Source organism: Dendrobates tinctorius, unplaced genomic scaffold, assembly GCF_039654945.1.
Source record: "Dendrobates tinctorius isolate UK_male_01 unplaced genomic scaffold, ASM3965494v1 ptg000005l, whole genome shotgun sequence".
Lineage (NCBI taxonomy): Eukaryota > Metazoa > Chordata > Amphibia > Anura > Dendrobatidae > Dendrobates > Dendrobates tinctorius.
The window spans coordinates 16668609-16687596 of NW_027361673.1; the positions used below are offsets into that span (position 1 = coordinate 16668609).

General features: G+C 46.4%; 1 protein-coding gene across 4 annotated transcripts in view; it reads right to left on the reverse strand.

Moving 5' to 3' along the window:
• SLC4A7 (solute carrier family 4 member 7) overlaps window positions 1-18988 on the reverse strand; it is a 145536-nt gene that overhangs the window by 38587 nt on the left and 87961 nt on the right. For 3 of the 4 annotated variants that reach the window (XM_073568471.1, XM_073568480.1, XM_073568488.1), the window contains exons 7-11: window positions 12497-12612; window positions 8886-9043; window positions 5176-5263; window positions 4901-5047; window positions 4308-4411 (exon numbers count right to left, since the gene is read on the reverse strand). In XM_073568471.1, the coding sequence (XP_073424572.1) occupies window positions 4308-4411; window positions 4901-5047; window positions 5176-5263; window positions 8886-9043; window positions 12497-12612 (613 nt within the window). Of the gene's footprint in view, window positions 1-4307; window positions 4412-4900; window positions 5048-5175; window positions 5264-8885; window positions 9044-9708; window positions 9769-12496; window positions 12613-18037; window positions 18371-18988 lie in introns of all 4 variants that reach the window. The other variant, XM_073568496.1, reaches the window with a different exon arrangement.

An 18988-nucleotide genomic window follows, 5' to 3' on the forward strand; every position in this document is an offset into this window, starting at 1 on the left:
CGAGGAGGCTGGCGTCCGTCGTGACAATCTGCCAGTGGACGGGAAGAAAGGATCGACCCAAGAGAATGAGGGGAGACGTCAACCACCAGTTGAGAGACTGCTTGATCCGGCATGAAAGACGAACAGGACGATCCAGAGATAGAGCCGACCTGTTCCACCTGAACAGAATGGCCTGCTGAAGGGGTCTGGCGTGAAATTGGGCAAAGGGAACTGCCTCTATCGCCGCCACCATCTTCCCCAGGACCCTCATGGCTGTCCGGAGGGACGGAGATCTCGCGAACTGCAATGATCGCACACCCTGCTGCAGGGAAAGAATCTTCTCTTGTGGGAGAAAGACCCTTGACCGACGAGTGTCGAACAGAAGGCCCAGGAACACAAGGCGTTGAGTCGGGACCAGACAGGATTTTTTCCTATTGACGATCCACCCAAGACTGGACAGGGTGGCTAGAACGATCGTCAAACTTAGGTGGGCCTGTTGAAAGGAGGGAGCTTTGATCAGAATGTCATCGAGGTACGGAAAAAGAACGAGACCTCTGATCCTCAACAGGGCCATCAACGCAGCCATAATCTTCGTGAAGACTCTGGAAGCGGTGGCGAGCCCGAAAGGCAGCGCGACAAACTGGTAATGTTCGTGGCAAACTGCAGGAACTTCTGATGTCCGGGAAATATGGGCACATGTAGATAGGCATCCTGAATGTCTATCGAACACAGGAATTCCTGCTCCTCCATGGAAGCGATGACCGAGCGAGCCGACTCCATCCTGAAATGTCGAAGGCGGACTCTCTTGTTGAGTAGCTTGAGATCTAAGATGGGTCGGACTGCCCCGTTCTTTTTCAGCACCACAAACAGGTTCGAATAAAACCCTGTGAATCGTTCGGATTCGGGAACGGGCACAATTACCCCGGAACTGAGAAGAGAGGCGATGGCCGAAACAAATCCCGGGATTAAGGCCGGATCTCTTGGCGGATGGGATTGGAAGAAACGATCCCGTGGCAGAGAAAGGAACTCGATCTTGTATCCTGTCGACACAACGTCCCTGACCCAAGCGTCCTCCACTGAGGCGAGCCAGACGTCGCTGAAGAAAAGGAGTCGACCTCCCAACTGAAAAGGACCCCTTGGAGACCGACGATAGTCATGCAGAAGTAGACCGTCCAGATCTAGATGATCGGCCCTGGGAAGAGTGCGACCGCCATGACGGAGTGGGTCTGAAAGAAACCTTCTTCCTTTCCTGGCGAGCTTGTGGTCTTTGCTGGTTGGAAGGGTTTTCCGCCGCATTGAAACGGCGGAAAGTCCGAAAGGGACGAAACTGACGCCTTGGAGGAGGTCTGCGAGGCTTGGATTGAGGGAGAAGAGAACTCGTCCCCCCGGTAGCGTCCTTAATAATCTGGTCCAATTGGGACCCAAAGAGGCGCACTCCCTGAAAAGGCATATTAGTCAGAGACGTTTTAGAGGACAAGTCCGCCTGCCAGGCCTTGAGCCAAATTGTACGTCGGATCGCCACGACGTTGCTTGACGCCTGAACCGCGCAGGAGGCGGCATCCAGGGAAGCAGAAAGCAGATAATCCCCCGCATGAGAAATCTGATTGGCGAGATCGGCCAGGTGCTCGGGTTGAGCTTTATCCAGGATGCCCTGATGAAGATCCTCCGCCCAAGTAGCTACGGCCTTTGCTGCCCAACATGAAGCAAAGACTGGACATACCGCCGCTGATGCCGCTTCAAAGGCAGACTTTGCTAGAGATTCTATGATCCTGTTGTTAGAATCTTTCAGAGACGCCACACCCGACAACGGGAGAACCGTGTTGGTAGAAAGTCTGGACACGGGAGGGTCCACTGAGGGAGAAGCGGACCAGTTATCCAAGAGCTCTTTAGCAAACGGATAGAGCACGCCGAGACGCTTTCCTCTTTGAAAGCGTCTGGTCGGATCATCCCTCTCCTTGGTAAAAATCTTTCCAAACTCTGAATGGAAGGGAAACACCCTGGATGGTGTTTCCGCCCGTCTGAACGAAACCTCCTGATCTGAGAATTTCGCAGGGGCGTCAGTGATGTCGAAGGTATGGTGAATCGCGGCAATGAGGTTCTGCACCGTAACCATCATGCTCGCATCCTGGTCCGAATCCAGCTCTAAAACCCCTTCAGATTCCGAAAGCGCTTCGCCTGACTCGGGAGACGAGGCCCGAGAGGGAGACTGCTGGGGACCGTGGGGTGAGGTAGGACGAGGAGAGGACTCCGCCTGGAGATCCTGCCTGGGCCTCTTGCGACTGACGCTGGCTGGCTCAGATGGGACGTCCTGAGACGTGCTGGGTCCCGCCGAAGCTCCCAAGGGCAACTTATCCAGAACGGCTACTAGGGACTGAGACACCTTGGTGAGGTCTGCCACCGACTGTGATAGAGAGGAGGCCCAGCCCGGCATGGGGGGCTCACTCACCACTGGAGCTATGGATGGCTCCTGAGCGGCGTCGGGCTGAATTGGATTGCTACAGTCCAGGCAGAGGGGAGTGGACTGACCTGAGGGAAGTTTGCGATTGCAGGACGAGCAGGCAAAGAACTTCACTAGCGTGCTAGGGGGAGCCGCAGAGCGGGTACGATCAGACTTAGCGTTAGACATAGTGAAAAATGAGGCAGTGCCGGCCGGTTGGGGGACAGAAGGCAGAGAAGGGTGTCAGTCTGCAAAAGCAGAGCTACTCACGGTCCGGTGTCCCCAGAAGGTGACGCTGTCTGATCTGTCTGCAGGATGCGCCAGGCCAAACCGGCTGAAACAGAACCAAGTGGACGATATTCGGCAGGGAATGAGGTCCGGCTGGCAGGCTGAAAAGATGGCGACCCCCGGAGGAAAGAGCACGCTCCCAGAGAAGGAAGGGCGGAGCTCGCCGCAGAGATCCCCTCAGCACCGCCCGCCGACCAATGGCAGACAGGTGCAAGGAAAGGGGGCTGGGAGGGCCTAAGACGGGCGGGAGAAAAGCCCGCTTAGAAGAAAGGGGCAGGGGGCGTGGCCGCAACGCAGAGGGAGGCCCGAAAGAAGCCGGGGCCTAAATTAATAGCGCCGTCCGCCTGTCAGCAGGGGGTCGGCACGGAAGCGCGCCGCAACACCGGCCTACGTCCCTGCCCAGAGCTACCCGACTCCTGCGCCACCCCTGCCGAGATGGAAAAAGGGAGGGGGAGAAGCGCAGAACGAGGCCCGTGAAAACCCGGGGCCTGCATGGATGCGGAGACCGTGGGGGGATGCGGGGTGCGCATGGACCCTAACGTGGTCCCCCTGGCGACCGCTCCAAGAGAAAACGCCGGGGGACCGCCTAGACTGAGGGGGCCTTACAATAAAGGTACCTGAAAATCCCACGCTGTCAGTCTCTATGAAATCCGCGCCTCATCCAAACTTCAGGCTCTGGTAGGCGAGAGGGTGGGAGGCGGGGGGGAAAGGACCGTCAGTGCGGCTGGCACCTACTTGTGCGAGGCTCCTGGTCCTGCTCCGGAGACCTATGAGGATACGGGGTGGCAGTACACGCCGTACTCATAGTCTCTTTGTGGGAGTACGGATGTGACTGTTCACTCCGTTTCCCTCCGGAACCTGTAAAGAAACGACGCACACTGAGGTAGATATGGGTCTAATAAAAGACCCGTGTCCACCTCCTACTGACACTAAGCTAAACTGAGGAATTCGCCTGCCGGTCGGTGGGGTGTACACTGCGGAGGAGGAGCAAACCTTTTTTTGTGCATAGTGTCAGCCTCCTAGTGGCAGCAGCATACACCCATGGTCTCTGTGTCCCCCAATAAGGCGAACGAGAAAAGAAACACACAAATGAGTATAACAGAAAAGCCATATAAAGCCTTGATAAAAAATATATAATAACTCAGGCGTGTTTTAATAGGAAGCATCACCACCCTTTTCCACCCTTCTGCTGCCCATACATGAATGCACCAAGTGCAATTTTGTTGTGGGGACTAAGCCTCCATCCCAACGCCAATACCTGGGTGACTTCCTCTAACACTTTGGCTTTGCCCTTTAATTAAAGGATGACATTTTATATATTGCATTTTGTTGTAATAGTTTCACTACTTCCTTTTTTTAATACATTTGCTTAATAATGTCACTATAAAGAGATGATGATTATACACACTTCACACCATTATAACTACTGCCATTGAAATATCCTATGGGGTTTCGCAATGAAGGCTGCCATCAAAGAAAAGGCTCAGATTCATCAGCACTTAATTGAGAAATCCGTAAAGTATTAACTCCTCACACTATGATAGAAATATCATACAATGGTGATATAAAAACAGAAAAAAAAGCGCAAGTAAAATGTACACACCTTCCTGTTCTCTGAAGCTCGGGGCCAGCATGATGCTGCTCCTCCTTCATCGTCTCACCTGTTGGGGTGGAACCATTTGGTATCGTTGGGATCTTGCGCTTTTCCTGATTGAGTAGAGAGAAATATTTTAGCTAGACCTCATAGAAAGAAAATATGAAGATGGACCCCCCCCCCCCCACAAAAAAAAAGTATATACGAGGAAGTCACTGAATCACAGCAATCTGAATTTGTCATAAGAAAAATTACTTTCTTTTTTACGAGGACTGTTCTCCTCTGCATAATAAAATTTCCATTAAGGCAAAATAGCAAAAAAAAAAAAAAAAAAAAAAAAAAAAAAAAAAAAAGGACTTGAAAATCTAGTCTGAGCTATGAACAATTGAGGCCAAATTCAGATGACCATAAACATGGACAACGCTCGGATCCACAATAGTTCCAAAACACTAACGATTTTCAGCATGGACAGATGGCAGCATGCACCATTAGGCTCAGCCCCATAGTCTAGCGTCAGATAAGATGGATTGGGCCAAGGGCACAATAAGGACACTTCCACCCATCAATGACAACACGTCTTCCTAGTCCTTGTGTGATCTTACCTGAGAAGGAACACTTTTTGGTGGCTCAATACGAATTGTTGGATCCCACTCTCCTGGAGGTAGGACTGTAACTTGGTCTAAAAATTCATCAATCCCTGCAAGAAGATCGTTTCTATCTTTTGCCTTGTATGCGACATCATGAAATATCTGTAATTGAAGTAAACAGATGAGAACTGGCGAAGACTCCGCAGATAGGGCTCAGAAAACACAAACTACAGGGGAAACATTTAATAGATTTCGCTTTGAAGAGCAACAAAAAAAGAAAAAAAAATTACTTCATCTGTCATTAATGTAGCAATGGATCTTCCTATTTCATGGTATTGTGCGGCCTTTCCAGTTGGACCCAATAATACAAACAGGAACCTGATAAAAAAAAAATAATAGTATTAAGAAATAAATGGAAACAGTTGGCGCTTAGCAACAATTAGGCCGGGGTCACATGAGCAATGTTTTTCTCTGCGAGACAATCGGGTCGATTATACTAATGACATTCAGCTCAAAGTCTGAGAGTCTGAGCCGAGTGTCAGTATATGGTGATCTGATTGTCTCCCATGAGAATCTCATCATAGCATAGATGAGGAGACGATGGAGAACTTAGTTTCTCCATGTTCTCCATTGTCTATGTCCACGGATGGCGGATTGCACTCTGATGACAGATTGCAGTCCCAGGTTTTACTTGCACCCATAGACTTGAATGGGTGCTTGTGGTGCAATTTCTGGAGCTGCTTGCAGAATGCAGATCTGCACTACCCCAAAATATAACATTGGTCCGTGTGCCCTCTGATAAAACATTGGATAGCACTCAGCCTGTTATACGCTCATGTGAGCAGGACCTTGTAAGTACGATTTAAAAGGCTGGTGCCATCTTTTTCCAGTATTGTACTGATCCTAATTTATTGCCAGTTCAGACCAGCAACATTGTTAAGCTGCTGAACTTTGCGCACCTAATGCCGCGAACAGGGCGCTCCGGCCAGCCGTGGAACAGGGCGCTCCGGCCAGCCGTGGAACAGGGCGCTCCGGCCAGCCGTGGAACAGGGCGCTCCGGCCAGCCGTGGAACAGGGCGCTCCGGCCAGCCGTGGAACAGGGCGCTCCGGCCAGCCGTGGAAAATCCTTAAATATGCAAATATACGGGCACAACAGCACCAACCAAGTGGAGTACAAAACACCAAACAGGACAGCAAAAAATGAGGACTTATGGTTTTTTTTGTGTTTTCTGAACATCCATAAAAGGTGTATGTCAGCAATTGTCCTGATGGAATAAATAAAACTTATAGTCTGCGCCTATAAGCCCATGTCGGACTATTGTGCTAGAAAGGACGTGCGGTGATTAAAACAGTGACAATGGGAAGTCCTTCATCGTACTATCGGCAACAAAGGGATTACACGTTTACTTTGACTTCACAGGACTTCTGTTCTCATTAAACAAACAGTGTGAATTGAAACGGGAATTCAGTACTGCTCAGCGAATGTCTGAAATGGAGGCCCGTCCCATTGTGTCGCGGACGTGAGCAGAACACTAATTGCTTTTGATTTAATTAGTTCATTGCTTGGACACTTTGCATAGACAAAGGCTGTGAAATATTGATTTATGGATTACAGCTGCTGATAAAGTCCACTTGACTGGGAAGGCGCAGATTAGAAATGTGAAATGCTCAATTGATTTCACATCACATGGACTCCGGATTCCTGCAGCGCTGGAGCAGAAGTGCCCAATTTGATTCCCACAGGAAATATAGGAAAGTTTGCTCTCACCCCAAGGTCTCATTCGCATAAAAAAATGATCCGAGAGACTTCAGGTTTTGATCATTTTGTGAGTTTTTACAATCAGTGATTTTCATGTATAAATAAAAGACAAAAACGTCTCCTAATGTTAATCACAGACTGCACACGGCTCTGCATTCATGCAGTCTGATATTCACAGACCCAGAGACTTGTAGTCGTACTTTTCATCAGTCATGACGGTAAAAAACAAAACTAAACTAAACTAAATATATGTCTAGACTAGACGGTCCACAAGGAAAGCACTGTCAAATGAACAGCCTCATGGAGTATAATGGGTACATGCTCTGTGAGCGTCACAGATAGAACATGTATACCCTGCACCCCAGTGTCTCTCGTACATGTCTTCTACAGTGATGGGGCACAGTATATATATTTCTTCCATATTCGGGGGCGCAGTGTATACATTTTCTACAGTGAGGGAGACAGTGTATACGTGTCTTCTGTAGTCAGGGGGCACAGTGGAGGTGTATACATGTCTTCTGTAGTCAGGGGGCACAGTGGAGGTGCAGTGTATTGTGTCTTCTGTAGTCAGGGGGCACAGTGGAGGTGCAGTGTATACGTGTCTTCTGTAGTCAGGGGGCACAGTGGAGGTGCGGTGTATACGTGTCTTCTGTAGTCAGGGGGCACAGTGGAGGTGCGGTGTATTGTGTCTTCTGTAGTCAGGGGGCACAGTGGAGGTGCGGTGTATACGTGTCTTCTGTAGTCAGGGGGCACAGTGGAGGTGCGGTGTATACGTGTCTTCTGTAGTCAGGGGGCACAGTGGAGGTGCGGTGTATACGTGTCTTCTGTAGTCAGGGGGCACAGTGGAGGTGCGGTGTATACGTGTCTTCTGTAGTCAGGGGGCACAGTGGAGGTGCGGTGTATACGTGTCTTCTGTAGTCAGGGGGCACAGTGGAGGTGCGGTGTATACGTGTCTTCTGTAGTCAGGGGGCACAGTGGAGGTGCAGTGTATATGTATCTTCTGTAGTCAGGGGGCACAGTGGAGGTGCAGTGTATTGTGTCTTCTGTAGTCAGGGGGCACAGTGGAGGTGCGGTGTATACGTGTCTTCTGTAGTCAGGGGGCACAGTGGAGGTGCGGTGTATACGTGTCTTCTGTAGTTAGGGGGCACAGTGGAGGTGTGATATATAGGTGTCTTCTGTAGTCAGGGGGCACAGTGGAGGTGCAGTGTATACGTGTCTTCTGTAGTCAGGGGGCACAGTGGAGGTGCGGTGTATACGTGTCTTCTGTAGTCAGGGGGCACAGTGGAGGTGCAGTGTATATGTATCTTCTGTAGTCAGGGGGCACAGTGGAGGTGCAGTGTATTGTGTCTTCTGTAGTCAGGGGGCACAGTGGAGGTGCGTTGTATACGTGTCTTCTGTAGTCAGGGGGCACAGTGGAGGTGCGGTGTATACGTGTCTTCTGTAGTCAGGGGGCACAGTGGAGGTGCGGTGTATACGTGTCTTCTGTAGTCAGGGGGCACAGTGGAGGTGTGATATATAGGTGTCTTCTGTAGTCAGGGGGCACAGTGGAGGTGCGGTGTATACGTGTCTTCTGTAGTCAGGGGGCACAGTGGAGGTGTGATATATAGGTGTCTTCTGTAGTCAGGGGGCACAGTGGAGGTGCAGTGTATATGTATCTTCTGTAGTCAGGGGGCACAGTGGAGGTGCAGTGTATTGTGTCTTCTGTAGTCAGGGGGCACAGTGGAGGTGCAGTGTATTGTGTCTTCTGTAGTCAGGGGGCACAGTGGAGGTGCAGTGTATTGTGTCTTCTGTAGTCAGGGGGCACAGTGGAGGTGCAGTGTATTGTGTCTTCTGTAGTCAGGGGGCACAGTGGAGGTGCAGTGTATTGTGTCTTCTGTAGTCAGGGGGCACAGTGGAGGTGCAGTGTATTGTGTCTTCTGTAGTCAGGGGGCACAGTGGAGGTGCAGTGTATACGTGTCTTCTACAGTCAGGAGGAACAACATATGTATACACTGTTCTCCCTGACTGCAGCAAAAATATATTTTTTTTTCTACTGCTGGATTGGGGGGGTATAGTATGTACTGAGAAACTCTGGTCTAAATACTAAAGTAAAAGAAAACAAAAAAACAAAACAAAAAAAAGAAAAAAACCCACAAGAATGGTACAGCATCCATTTTGAAGCCATATGTACATATAGTAGATACACACATATTGTACTTCTATATACACACACAATATAAATAGACAGCGAGTACCACTTACCTTGTTGGGATCGGCACTTCTGTTAGACCAGACAGGAGAACCGCTGGACTCAACCTGACAAAGGCAATAATTGGCCGATCCAAAGTATCTACTTCTCCCACCAAGACGTTTGAGGCCTCAGCTCCAGGAGGAATTTTCCTCATGAAGTTCATGTCAACCTGAACATAATAAAATATAATGTGATTGGCATAAGACTCCGCTCTAGCACCAATTACCTGTGGAGGGAAGAAGACGGCCCAAGTCTAACGCAATACATAAAATACGTGTGAATTTGAGACGAAAAGTACATTTTTTAAAGTGAGCAAGTCTGTCAGCTGTAAACCTTTAGCGGTCTTTGAGTAGTGACGTTTGTAATGATCTGTGTATTTTTAATGTAATACATTAGAATTGATCAAGTATAAGGAAATTCTGCATTTGATAAAGAAGAATGAAGAAGCTGCGCGCTCATAGTGCACACAACCAAAGATCGGACAGCGACAGACATACTCACCGATCACATATGGAGAAATACACTTACGATACAAGAAATCCAATACTTAAAATGATAATAACTGAGAAATAAAACAGTGTTGGTATTATACACAATATGCTTACCAAGATTAATAATTTGCCACAAGAAAATGTGACTGAACAAATTAATTTCATGGTTTAAGTTTGTTAAAATATATATATATATAGGAAGCTGCACAAACTGGGTAAATGGGGTTGTCATATGTGTATAATAGCACGGCTACAGCACAAATGAGTCTTGGCCAGCAGACAATGGGACATGATTTGCACTGTAGACTAAGAATCACTGACATGGTTTTCGGCAGAGACTTACAGCAGACCTCTTGCGTCCCACTACAAAGGTGCCACAATTACAGTGCCAGGAGTCATAATTCTGCTTGTGGAGGGGAAGAAAGAAAGGGCCAAGCAAAAAAAGCAACACTATTATAAATTGATTGTCAGCTCGAGGACAATACAATAAGCCAACCCAGAAACTGAAAACGTGTATTTGTCACATGCAGCAAACTACGGGAGGACAATGGTGCAATTATCCCAGAGCTTAACACAGTCCATGCTCCACAGGCAGCGAGCCACGACCATGGCGCTCATTAGTCATCACACTGCATAGATTGCAGCCGCAGGGTGGAGACGACCGCACACAATAGGTCCTGTGACCATTTCATTTACTTCACTTCATGGCATAGAATCACAAATATGGTATTAGGAAACTGTTCAGTAACATTACACAAGTACACCAGGAAAATGAGAACCTCGAGCCTATTTAACGGTCCGGCTACGGTGGAGCATATGTTACAAACCTCATCTATATGAAAGTATGCTGCCATGTGGTTGTGTAAAAATGACCGCTACATATGATACTAAGCCCCCATATGGTGGTGTAAAAGTAACCACTACAAATGATACCAAGTCGCCATGTGGTTGTGTAAAAATGGCCGCTACATATGATACCAACAGCCATGTGGTTATGTAAATCGTCTGCTACATATGATACGACACCCCTGTGTGGTTGTATAAAAATGACTGCTACATATGCTACCAAGCCACCATTTAGTGGTGTAAAAATGACCACTATGTATTATCATACCCTAATCATCACTGAAAAGCCCTGGAGAATGCTTATGAGGCCGTGATGCATTTCTATCATCTGATCGATCACCAGACACTGATCAATATAACAACTCTTCGTAACAAGACTTCAGATTAATCCCAACCATTTTCAGAATTGACTACTACTCACTCCCAGAGAGGTACACTTTTCCCTGAAGACTGGTGTGTGAAAATATATGTATATAGAATATTTTTTGTAACTCTTAAGAAAACTTTTAATGTTCGAGGTTTAATAGTGGGGGTCTCTGACAAGGGACAGGAAGGTGCAGCTACGCCTTGCCTCCCTTATAAGGGGTGCACAGGGACTACCTGTGCTCACTCTCCCAGCTAGAAAATTGAATGTGAAATGTAATGCTGCTATATGTGTTGTTGTGTAGTGTAATATATCTAGAGGGAGGCTTTGTAGGAATAGCGATAAGAGTGGGATAGGAATTAGTCAAGTAGGAGGGGCCAACTGGGGTAAGCTGTAAGGTTTTCCTGATTCTAGTTAGTAGGGCCTGAGAGCCCGGACAGGGCAGTTGAGGCACGTAACCTTTTGTTTTTGTTTTAAAGGAAAAAGGGGCCCAGCTCGCCCAAGGACTAAGAGTAACGATTGTCGGTGAAGCAAAGGAATACAGGCCAGCTTTGTCATGGTAGCAGTCAGCTACATAGGAAGACGCCTGCGTGTCTGGGGCAAAACGGACCGGGAACTCTTAAAGATAGTCAGACAGAATGCTGCGGTATCGGGAACATCGGTGCGACCCTGCAATATTCCTGAAGAAGTGAGGGACAGCACAGGGACAAAATGTTGTGTCTTATGTAGGATCTTGTGCTGTACCTAAATGTGAACTGGAAGAGCTGAGAAAGAAACTGAGTAAAATCGTTTGCTTTAAGCTGGAATTTAACTCTGTCTCTCTTTGTGTGGAACCTCAAGAAAGAAACCCCCAGCGAACCAGAAAGGATCCAGATGGACGGGAAAGTGGACAAAAAGGTATGCTACCGCTGGGACATTGTGACGGAGGGCCAGGGTGTGCCAGTACTGCCACGCTCAGCCACGACTACCCCCCTGGTCCCCCTCGCACCCTCCAAGACTTAAGACCGGTTCAATAGAACATACACAGAGTTGGTCTTTAGTCTCAGTGGAGGGGGAGCACTCTGCTGAGCACTTATGCATCTCCACTTGAGTGATTGATGAGGGGCTAAAGACACAGCCACCCACAAACTGGAGGGCAGCAAAAGCATTCAAACTACCCCAGTCTGGCATACAGTTTGGTCCTGTGTGGCAAACAGACCTGGGCAGTGTTCACAGTCATGCAGGCAATCCTGCATGCAGCATCCTGGACATGTTTGATGCCTACAAGACTCCCTGTGACACAAATTAAGACGTCAGCAGAGGCCTAGTGATTGATCCGGCTGCACAGAGGACTGGACGGGACACTGGGGCAAGGCATTGGGAATCTTATTGCCCTTCTCGATCACCATCCTAAAGTCTTGCTACCCTTTGCAATCACACTCTTCATGATTTCTATGTTTAGACACTTTTTTGTACAGCACGAAGAGTAATACCACACAGCCTCCAAACAGATAAAGATGACGTCCATCCTCGGGGATTGCAATCTAAATAGTTTATTTAAAAAATAAATAAAAACCAACAACAAGAAAGAAATGAAACCCAACGTACTGTTGCCAAAATGCAAACTTTTCAAAAAGCAACCAAACCTGTGAATGCAGCTAAATACAATAATGCACAAGATTTACCAAATTGCTCATCTTTTTTATGTATCCAGGAGAACATGCAATCATTTCTTTCTGCAAGTGTCCCTGCCATTATCCTAGGCCTCATACTACCACTTTAATACACTGCACGGACGTCTTAGGGCCTCAATAAAATCAGTGTGCAACGGCCAGTCCATAGAAGATACCATCAACATCAATCAATCCAACATTCAGACATTTTTAGACCATGTAAAACCCATTCAGCATGGACACGAGGGGAGTAATGGAAAATGCCATACCTTGCTGAAGTCCACGGTGATGTTCTCCTGACTGCCCCCTGTCCCGTTCCGTTTCAGCTCGGCCGATTTGCCAACATCTAAATTTCCTGGCATTGACTGTGGTGAAGACAGAAGTCCTATGAAGAAACAGATGTTAGATTGCCTCAGTTGTCTCCTTTCCTGGAAGAAGTAGGAGGTGGTCTTCATGGATGTTATTCAATGAAACACTGATCATTAGTATTCACACTGAGACAGACATGATAATGTCTCCATGATTTTAGTAGTTAATTTGGCAGATGTCTATGCACATACCTATTTGTAATAGCAATGATACTTTCAAAGAACCCAGAAAAGTTCAAAGGAATAGAGCAATCACAGAATCCAATATCTGGAGGGTCCACTACACTGGAGAACAGCAACAGCCCCGATGTAGTCTCATTAAATGACCCGGTCTTAGAAAGCCGCCAATGTAATTCCTGCACATATCCAAGGTCAGCGCACTTTGTAACAAACGCGCAAAGCACACATTACTCTGATCAAGATTTGCAGCGAGTTCTCCTATTAGGCTCGTTACTAATTATTACCTCTACAGAAAAATTACCGAACCCTGAGAGTAGAAGAATCGGCCCCTATGCAAGGATAAAGTGTATGGGCAACAGATTAGTAACTGAGCAATCTGCTGGAAATCTATCAGTATTGCATTTAACTTTCAGTGTACATTGTATAATGACAGCAAGGCGTTTTTTGGAGGAGTGGGGGAATGGTCAGACCATTTGGCATGAGGGAGCTAGCCTTCGCAGTGATAATTTCCTGGTGATAAAATGTTCATTGTATGGGAACAACAGCACACAGTCTGATAAGGAATATTGCCGAAATCTGTTTCTCAGTCCCCAACTCATGCTGTCCTCAAATTAGAGCAAAAACCTTCTGACACATTCCCTTTAAAAGACAAGTCATGCAATACCTTTTCATCACCAGTCTGTTCCTAAGTTATGAAGAAATCAGCCTTTAATTTGATCTGAAGCCTTTGTAACTCCAGCTCTATTCCTCACCCAGCGCTGCCTCTTCCTGCTTGACTGACCGCCTCTATCCTGCGTGACTTCTGCTTGACTGAAAGCGCCTTTGCCTGGAGACACTGGGTGAGGAATAGAGCTGGAGTGACAGAGGTTTCAGAGCTAGCACCTCATTTGAATATAAATGCAAACGCTAATTCCTCAGTAACAGAGGAACAGACTGGCCAAGTAAAGTTATCACTGGATTCGTGTATGAAAAGCTACATGCATAGATTAACCCTGCTGACAGATGATGCTCTTTAAAGAAAAACAAAAAACACTCTTAAAAATGTGTTGCTTTTGGGATGCGTCCATCTTGGTCAACATTCCTACAGGTCATAAGTAGGGTTTCCCTGGCAGGTATTTAATGAGCCTAGTGAGTACGACGAACAGGTGAGACATGCTGCCTAAATATTATTTTTCTTTCCCCAAAATGGATGGTTGGAACCCATTGGGTGTATAGGTCACCTTCTTCTGCACGGTCACTGCTCGGGTTTGCTAGTCGCACAAATGAATTAGAGAACTCACATTTTCCTGTAATAAACAGTAATAACATGCATTTCACTGTGGACACCACAAGCAAGTGCTGCATAACAACCAGTGGTCCTCTCAAGCAGATGGTAAATGCTGTAGGATCCCTCCCCGATAACTCCACTACAATGTAAAGTATGTGTCGTGTTCACAGATCACGGCACGGCGGCTCAGTGGTTAGCTCTGCAGCCTTGCAGCGCTGGGGTCCTGGGTTCAAATCCCACCAAGGACATCTGCAAGGAGTTTGTATGTTCTCTCTCCGTGTTTGCGTGGGTTTCCTCCCACACTCTAAAAACATACTGATAAGAGAATCTAGATTGTGAGCCCATCGGGGACAGTGTGATAATGTGTGAAAACTGTAAAGTGCTGCGGAATATGTTAGCGCTATATAAAAATAAAGATAATTATTATTATCACACATCGAAGGCCACATAAATGACATACTTTACACTGGTAATATTAGACAGTTACCCTGCGTTTGCTGCGCCACGTTTTTCTAGACAGGTTCAGCATGTATGTGACTAGTGGCAGCGTTCCTGAGCAGTACCTGAGAGGAGCACATAGTAAGGACAGCAGGACCCGTGACCACAGCCCAGTGACAGCTCCACAACAATGCAATGTGGTTAGGACAGCATGCAGAGGAACCACACATCCACTCCAACATTAGCTGAGACGTCCTGTGCTAGCAGATCTATCAGACACGAGACTGCAGCACATGTCTCAAACCTGTTACCAGAATACCTGCTACTACTAATCTGCCCGGCGCCAAACGCTAGGGGAGAAAATTAACTTTAGGCCACATGCACACGTTCAGTATTTTACGTCAGTATTTGTAAGTCAAAATCAGAAGTGGGTGAAAAATGCAGAAGTGGTGACGTTTTTCTATTACACTTTTCCTCCGGAACGCTGCCGGGGGGATAAAAGTTCATTTTCTCCAGGCAGTGTTCAGCTACCTGCAGGCACCAGACAGGTTAATGATGCTATTAACAGTTTTTTTTCTGGCGACAGGTTCCTTTTAATCTTCATGAACTTTGGAGTATCAGTACTTTGCAGATGCTCTATGTTCTATACTGCGACGTTTTGCCCGGCATTTCCAGATTCTCCCAGGTGGAGGAAGACTAAAAGCCATCCATGTATCCTCAATGCAGTGCTGACACGATGAAGGCTGCCATAAATGGCTTAAGTCATCTGGCAAACCCAACGGGTCTATTATAAAAATGCCGTCTGAAATACCAGGTGGACTTTCCATAATGGTTATGCTACCAAGATGTGGATTTTACTGTGCTGGTAAAATCCGCAAAGGACTATAAGCAGAAATGGACTGGAAATTGGAATTTTAAAGGGAAGCCATCATCAGAAAATAACCAATTGTTTAAAAAAAAAAAAAAAAAAATACATGTAGCATAAAAACCTGATTTATCAAAAAGTCAGGAAGACTTTACAGCAGTTTCCTTATCAGCAACTGGCAGGATGACAATGACAGGTAACACCGCTATACACAACTGATATCACAGGATCCACCAATCACAGCCGACCCGGTTACCCCTTCCTTCAGAATGATCTTTGCACAGGCTCATTAGACACTTTAATATAAAAAAATAGGGGTCAAAGTTCTGACCATTGTGAACATGTACACGTGTTGTTTCCTGAAACATTGTCATTCCTTTCAATTCAATAGAGTTGACATATGGATTTTGATGTGGATGTATGGCACAAATCCGGTGAAAAAAAAAAATCCATAATGTGTTGATTTCTCCCACATCAAATCAAAATACGGCTTCCTTCCACACCCCTACCACCACCACAACCATAAGGCTGTGTGCACACGATGCGTTTTTTCAAGCGTTTCCGCAGCGCTTGAGCCGGCTCAGATGCTGCAGAAACGCTTAAAAGATGCATCAAATTAATTAGCATGCGTTTTTGGCTTTCTGTGCCAATGCATGCGTTTTTAACCGCTCAGGAATCGCTTAGCGGCTAAAAACGCAGCATGCTCATTAATTTCCGCATTGCTGAGCGTTTTTAGCCATCCCCAATGATCCCAGAAATCGCGTGTCAAAAAACGCGTCAAAAATCGCGCAAAAAACGCGCGGAAAAAGACGCGCGATTTCTGGGAAGGGGATCCTTTTCCTGAGCGTTTAAAAACGCTAGCGTGTGCACATAGCCTAAGACTAATCCAACCTTTATGAAAACACACCTCTCTCTAAAAGTGGGGCACCTACATTATTTTGCGTCAATTTTAAAAAGCCTAGTAACAGGATCGGATGACTGAGATCTGCTGTTATCACCCAATGCAGGCATGCAATGCCCTAACCAAATTCCAGTGGCAATCTCATTATGCAGCAAGCCAGGTAACTCGTCACTGGCTTCACATTTGTAAAAAATGGAGGTCATCAAATGGACGTTTCAGTGTGAATTATTTTTTTTACGTGCCTACGATATTGCCTTTACATTTTAGATAAGGTGCACTCTGGCGTTCTTTTCATGCCTTCACAGAACGGTCACCAAATGTGTCATGACAGTGGTCACACATGCCGAGTAGCTCAGCACACCTGGATCTACGTGTACTCACACAGTGACATGATACATTCATTATAGGATGCAATTCAAAGTACTTGTTCTCACCCACAAAGCTCTCCACAGTGCGGCACCCCCCTACATCTCTTCCCTCATTTCTGTCTATCGGCCTAGCCGAGCGCTGCGCTCTGCAAACGACTTTCGACTAACCTCTGCACTAATCCGTACCTCCCACTCCCGACTCCAAGACTTCTCTCGTGCTGCTCCTATCCTCTGGAATGCTCTACCCCAAGAGATCAGGACTATCCACAATTTGCATAGTTTTAGGTGCTCCCTCAAAACACTTGTTCAGAGCGGCCTATCACGGTCACTAATCACAGTCATTCTCTGTGTAAGTGTGCGTGTGTAGCCCATTCACTATCTCCATCCATCCCTCACTCCCTCAAGATGGCTGGACCTTCATTGTAAATACACACCTGTACTTTGTATCTCCCTCACCTCATTGTAGTTTGTAAGCTCTCACGAGCAGGGTCGTCTTATTTCGTCTTATTTCGCTTTATTGTATTGTTAACGTTGTTACTTATGACTTGTGTTTTGAAACTATTAAACTGTAAAGCGCTGCGGAATATGTTGGCGCTATATAAAGATTATTATTATTATGGTATCTGCCATTAAGCAACTGAGCCTAAGAATAACGGAGCTTGAAGTAATATTTTCTCACCAGTACAGGTATGTACCAGCAATATTAAGACTCAGGACAAATATCTAGACACAGGAGAAATGATTCCATTTTAAAATTGATGTAATTTGTTTTAAAGAAAAGTAACATTACATTCGACAACCTGTTTAACTGTTGTCTCCCATTAACGTATCTCAATGATGAAGCTGTACACAACCTGAAAACTCTGGCAGATCACCAACCTCTCCCAATAATGGGCTTATGGAACATGAATGAGAGAACGCATAAAATAAATGTATTTACCTGGTTATCCTCACTATTATAGACCATAAAGAAAGTTTGTGACAAACATGGATCTCCACAAAAGCTCGGAGATCTGCACGCGTCACTTGCAGGAGGTGAGCCGGGTTAGAATGCATTGGGACCGCAGGAAAAAAAAAAAAAAAAAAATGCTGCAAAAATATTTACAGTGGGAATATTCAAGTTTACACGCAAGTATGGAAGAAGCGTAAAGGGGAGACTGATTTCCTGACCATAATATAAGCAGACACTGAAAGGATAGAGTACTATAGTCACAGGTATGACCAACGTATCAGGAACACTCATGATGTGACCGGGATGGCGAGTAGGCACTGCAAAGGAATAAAACATGCATGCACACGGAAGCAACCTTGTAAGTTGTAAATGTAGGCAGCCAGGACGTGCAATCAATGTGACCAAACGCATTCATGCCAGTGTGAGTGTCAGCGGCAAGGTGCACCACACGGCCGGAGGAACAATAGTTGCCTGGATAGAGGTCACCGTGTTCTTCCTTCTTTATGGCGCAGACATCGTGATTTTCGCCATCCTCCTCTGGTGGATGAACTATTACAGTAGGAATGAGATCACCAGTGAAAGGCGGGATCTCGGGGACCCAGAGCTCACTCCGCTGAGAACTTGACGACTCCAGCCGGCTGAATTTAGGGCTGGAGGGTGGCGTGTTTTGGGGGCTTGGCACAGGGGTGGTTTGCCTGGAGCCAGCTGGGGTTCCAACTCTTGAGGGTGGAAGAAGATAATTGAGGAGCAGGGAAAGGCGAGATTCTGCTCGCAATGAGTTACGGGAGGCTGAGAGGCCTTCCCCTGAGGTAAAACAAGAGAAGAAAAATACAAAAAAGGTTTGTGCTTAGTCTTACAGAATTTGCTCAATTTTCACACACACTCTATTGTGTTCACTTCACAAGACACAATCAATATTTGTAATAGACACGCGTTCCTCTACCTCCAGTATCAAACCAGTCTCTCCAGTCCACCAATCAGAGCCCAGGGTCTTTATCCTTTAGTGCAAAATAAAATTAAAAGCTGAATTCTGATTGGTTGATATGGACAACAAGGTGACAATGGTCAGACACAATGTAGCTTTAGGAGCAAAGGATAAAGGAAACCCATTACTTGTCTTAAACATTGTATATACACACACTGACAGAAAGAAAAAACAGTGACGATGACTTCTGGAGTCATTAATACGTAAAAGGAACATGTCATACACTACATAGAAAAGGAGGCTCACATTGAACTACAATTGCCTCAAGAAGGTTTTCCACAAGATTTCATTGCATCTAAAATCTGTCATTCACATCGCATTTATCAGTAGACGAGAGCGTAAAACCACTGCCCGGCGTCACACTCAGCATTTGTAGGGCTCATTATTGCTGAAGGCCAATTATCCCAAATCCATCTCTATGACGTCAGAGAGACGAC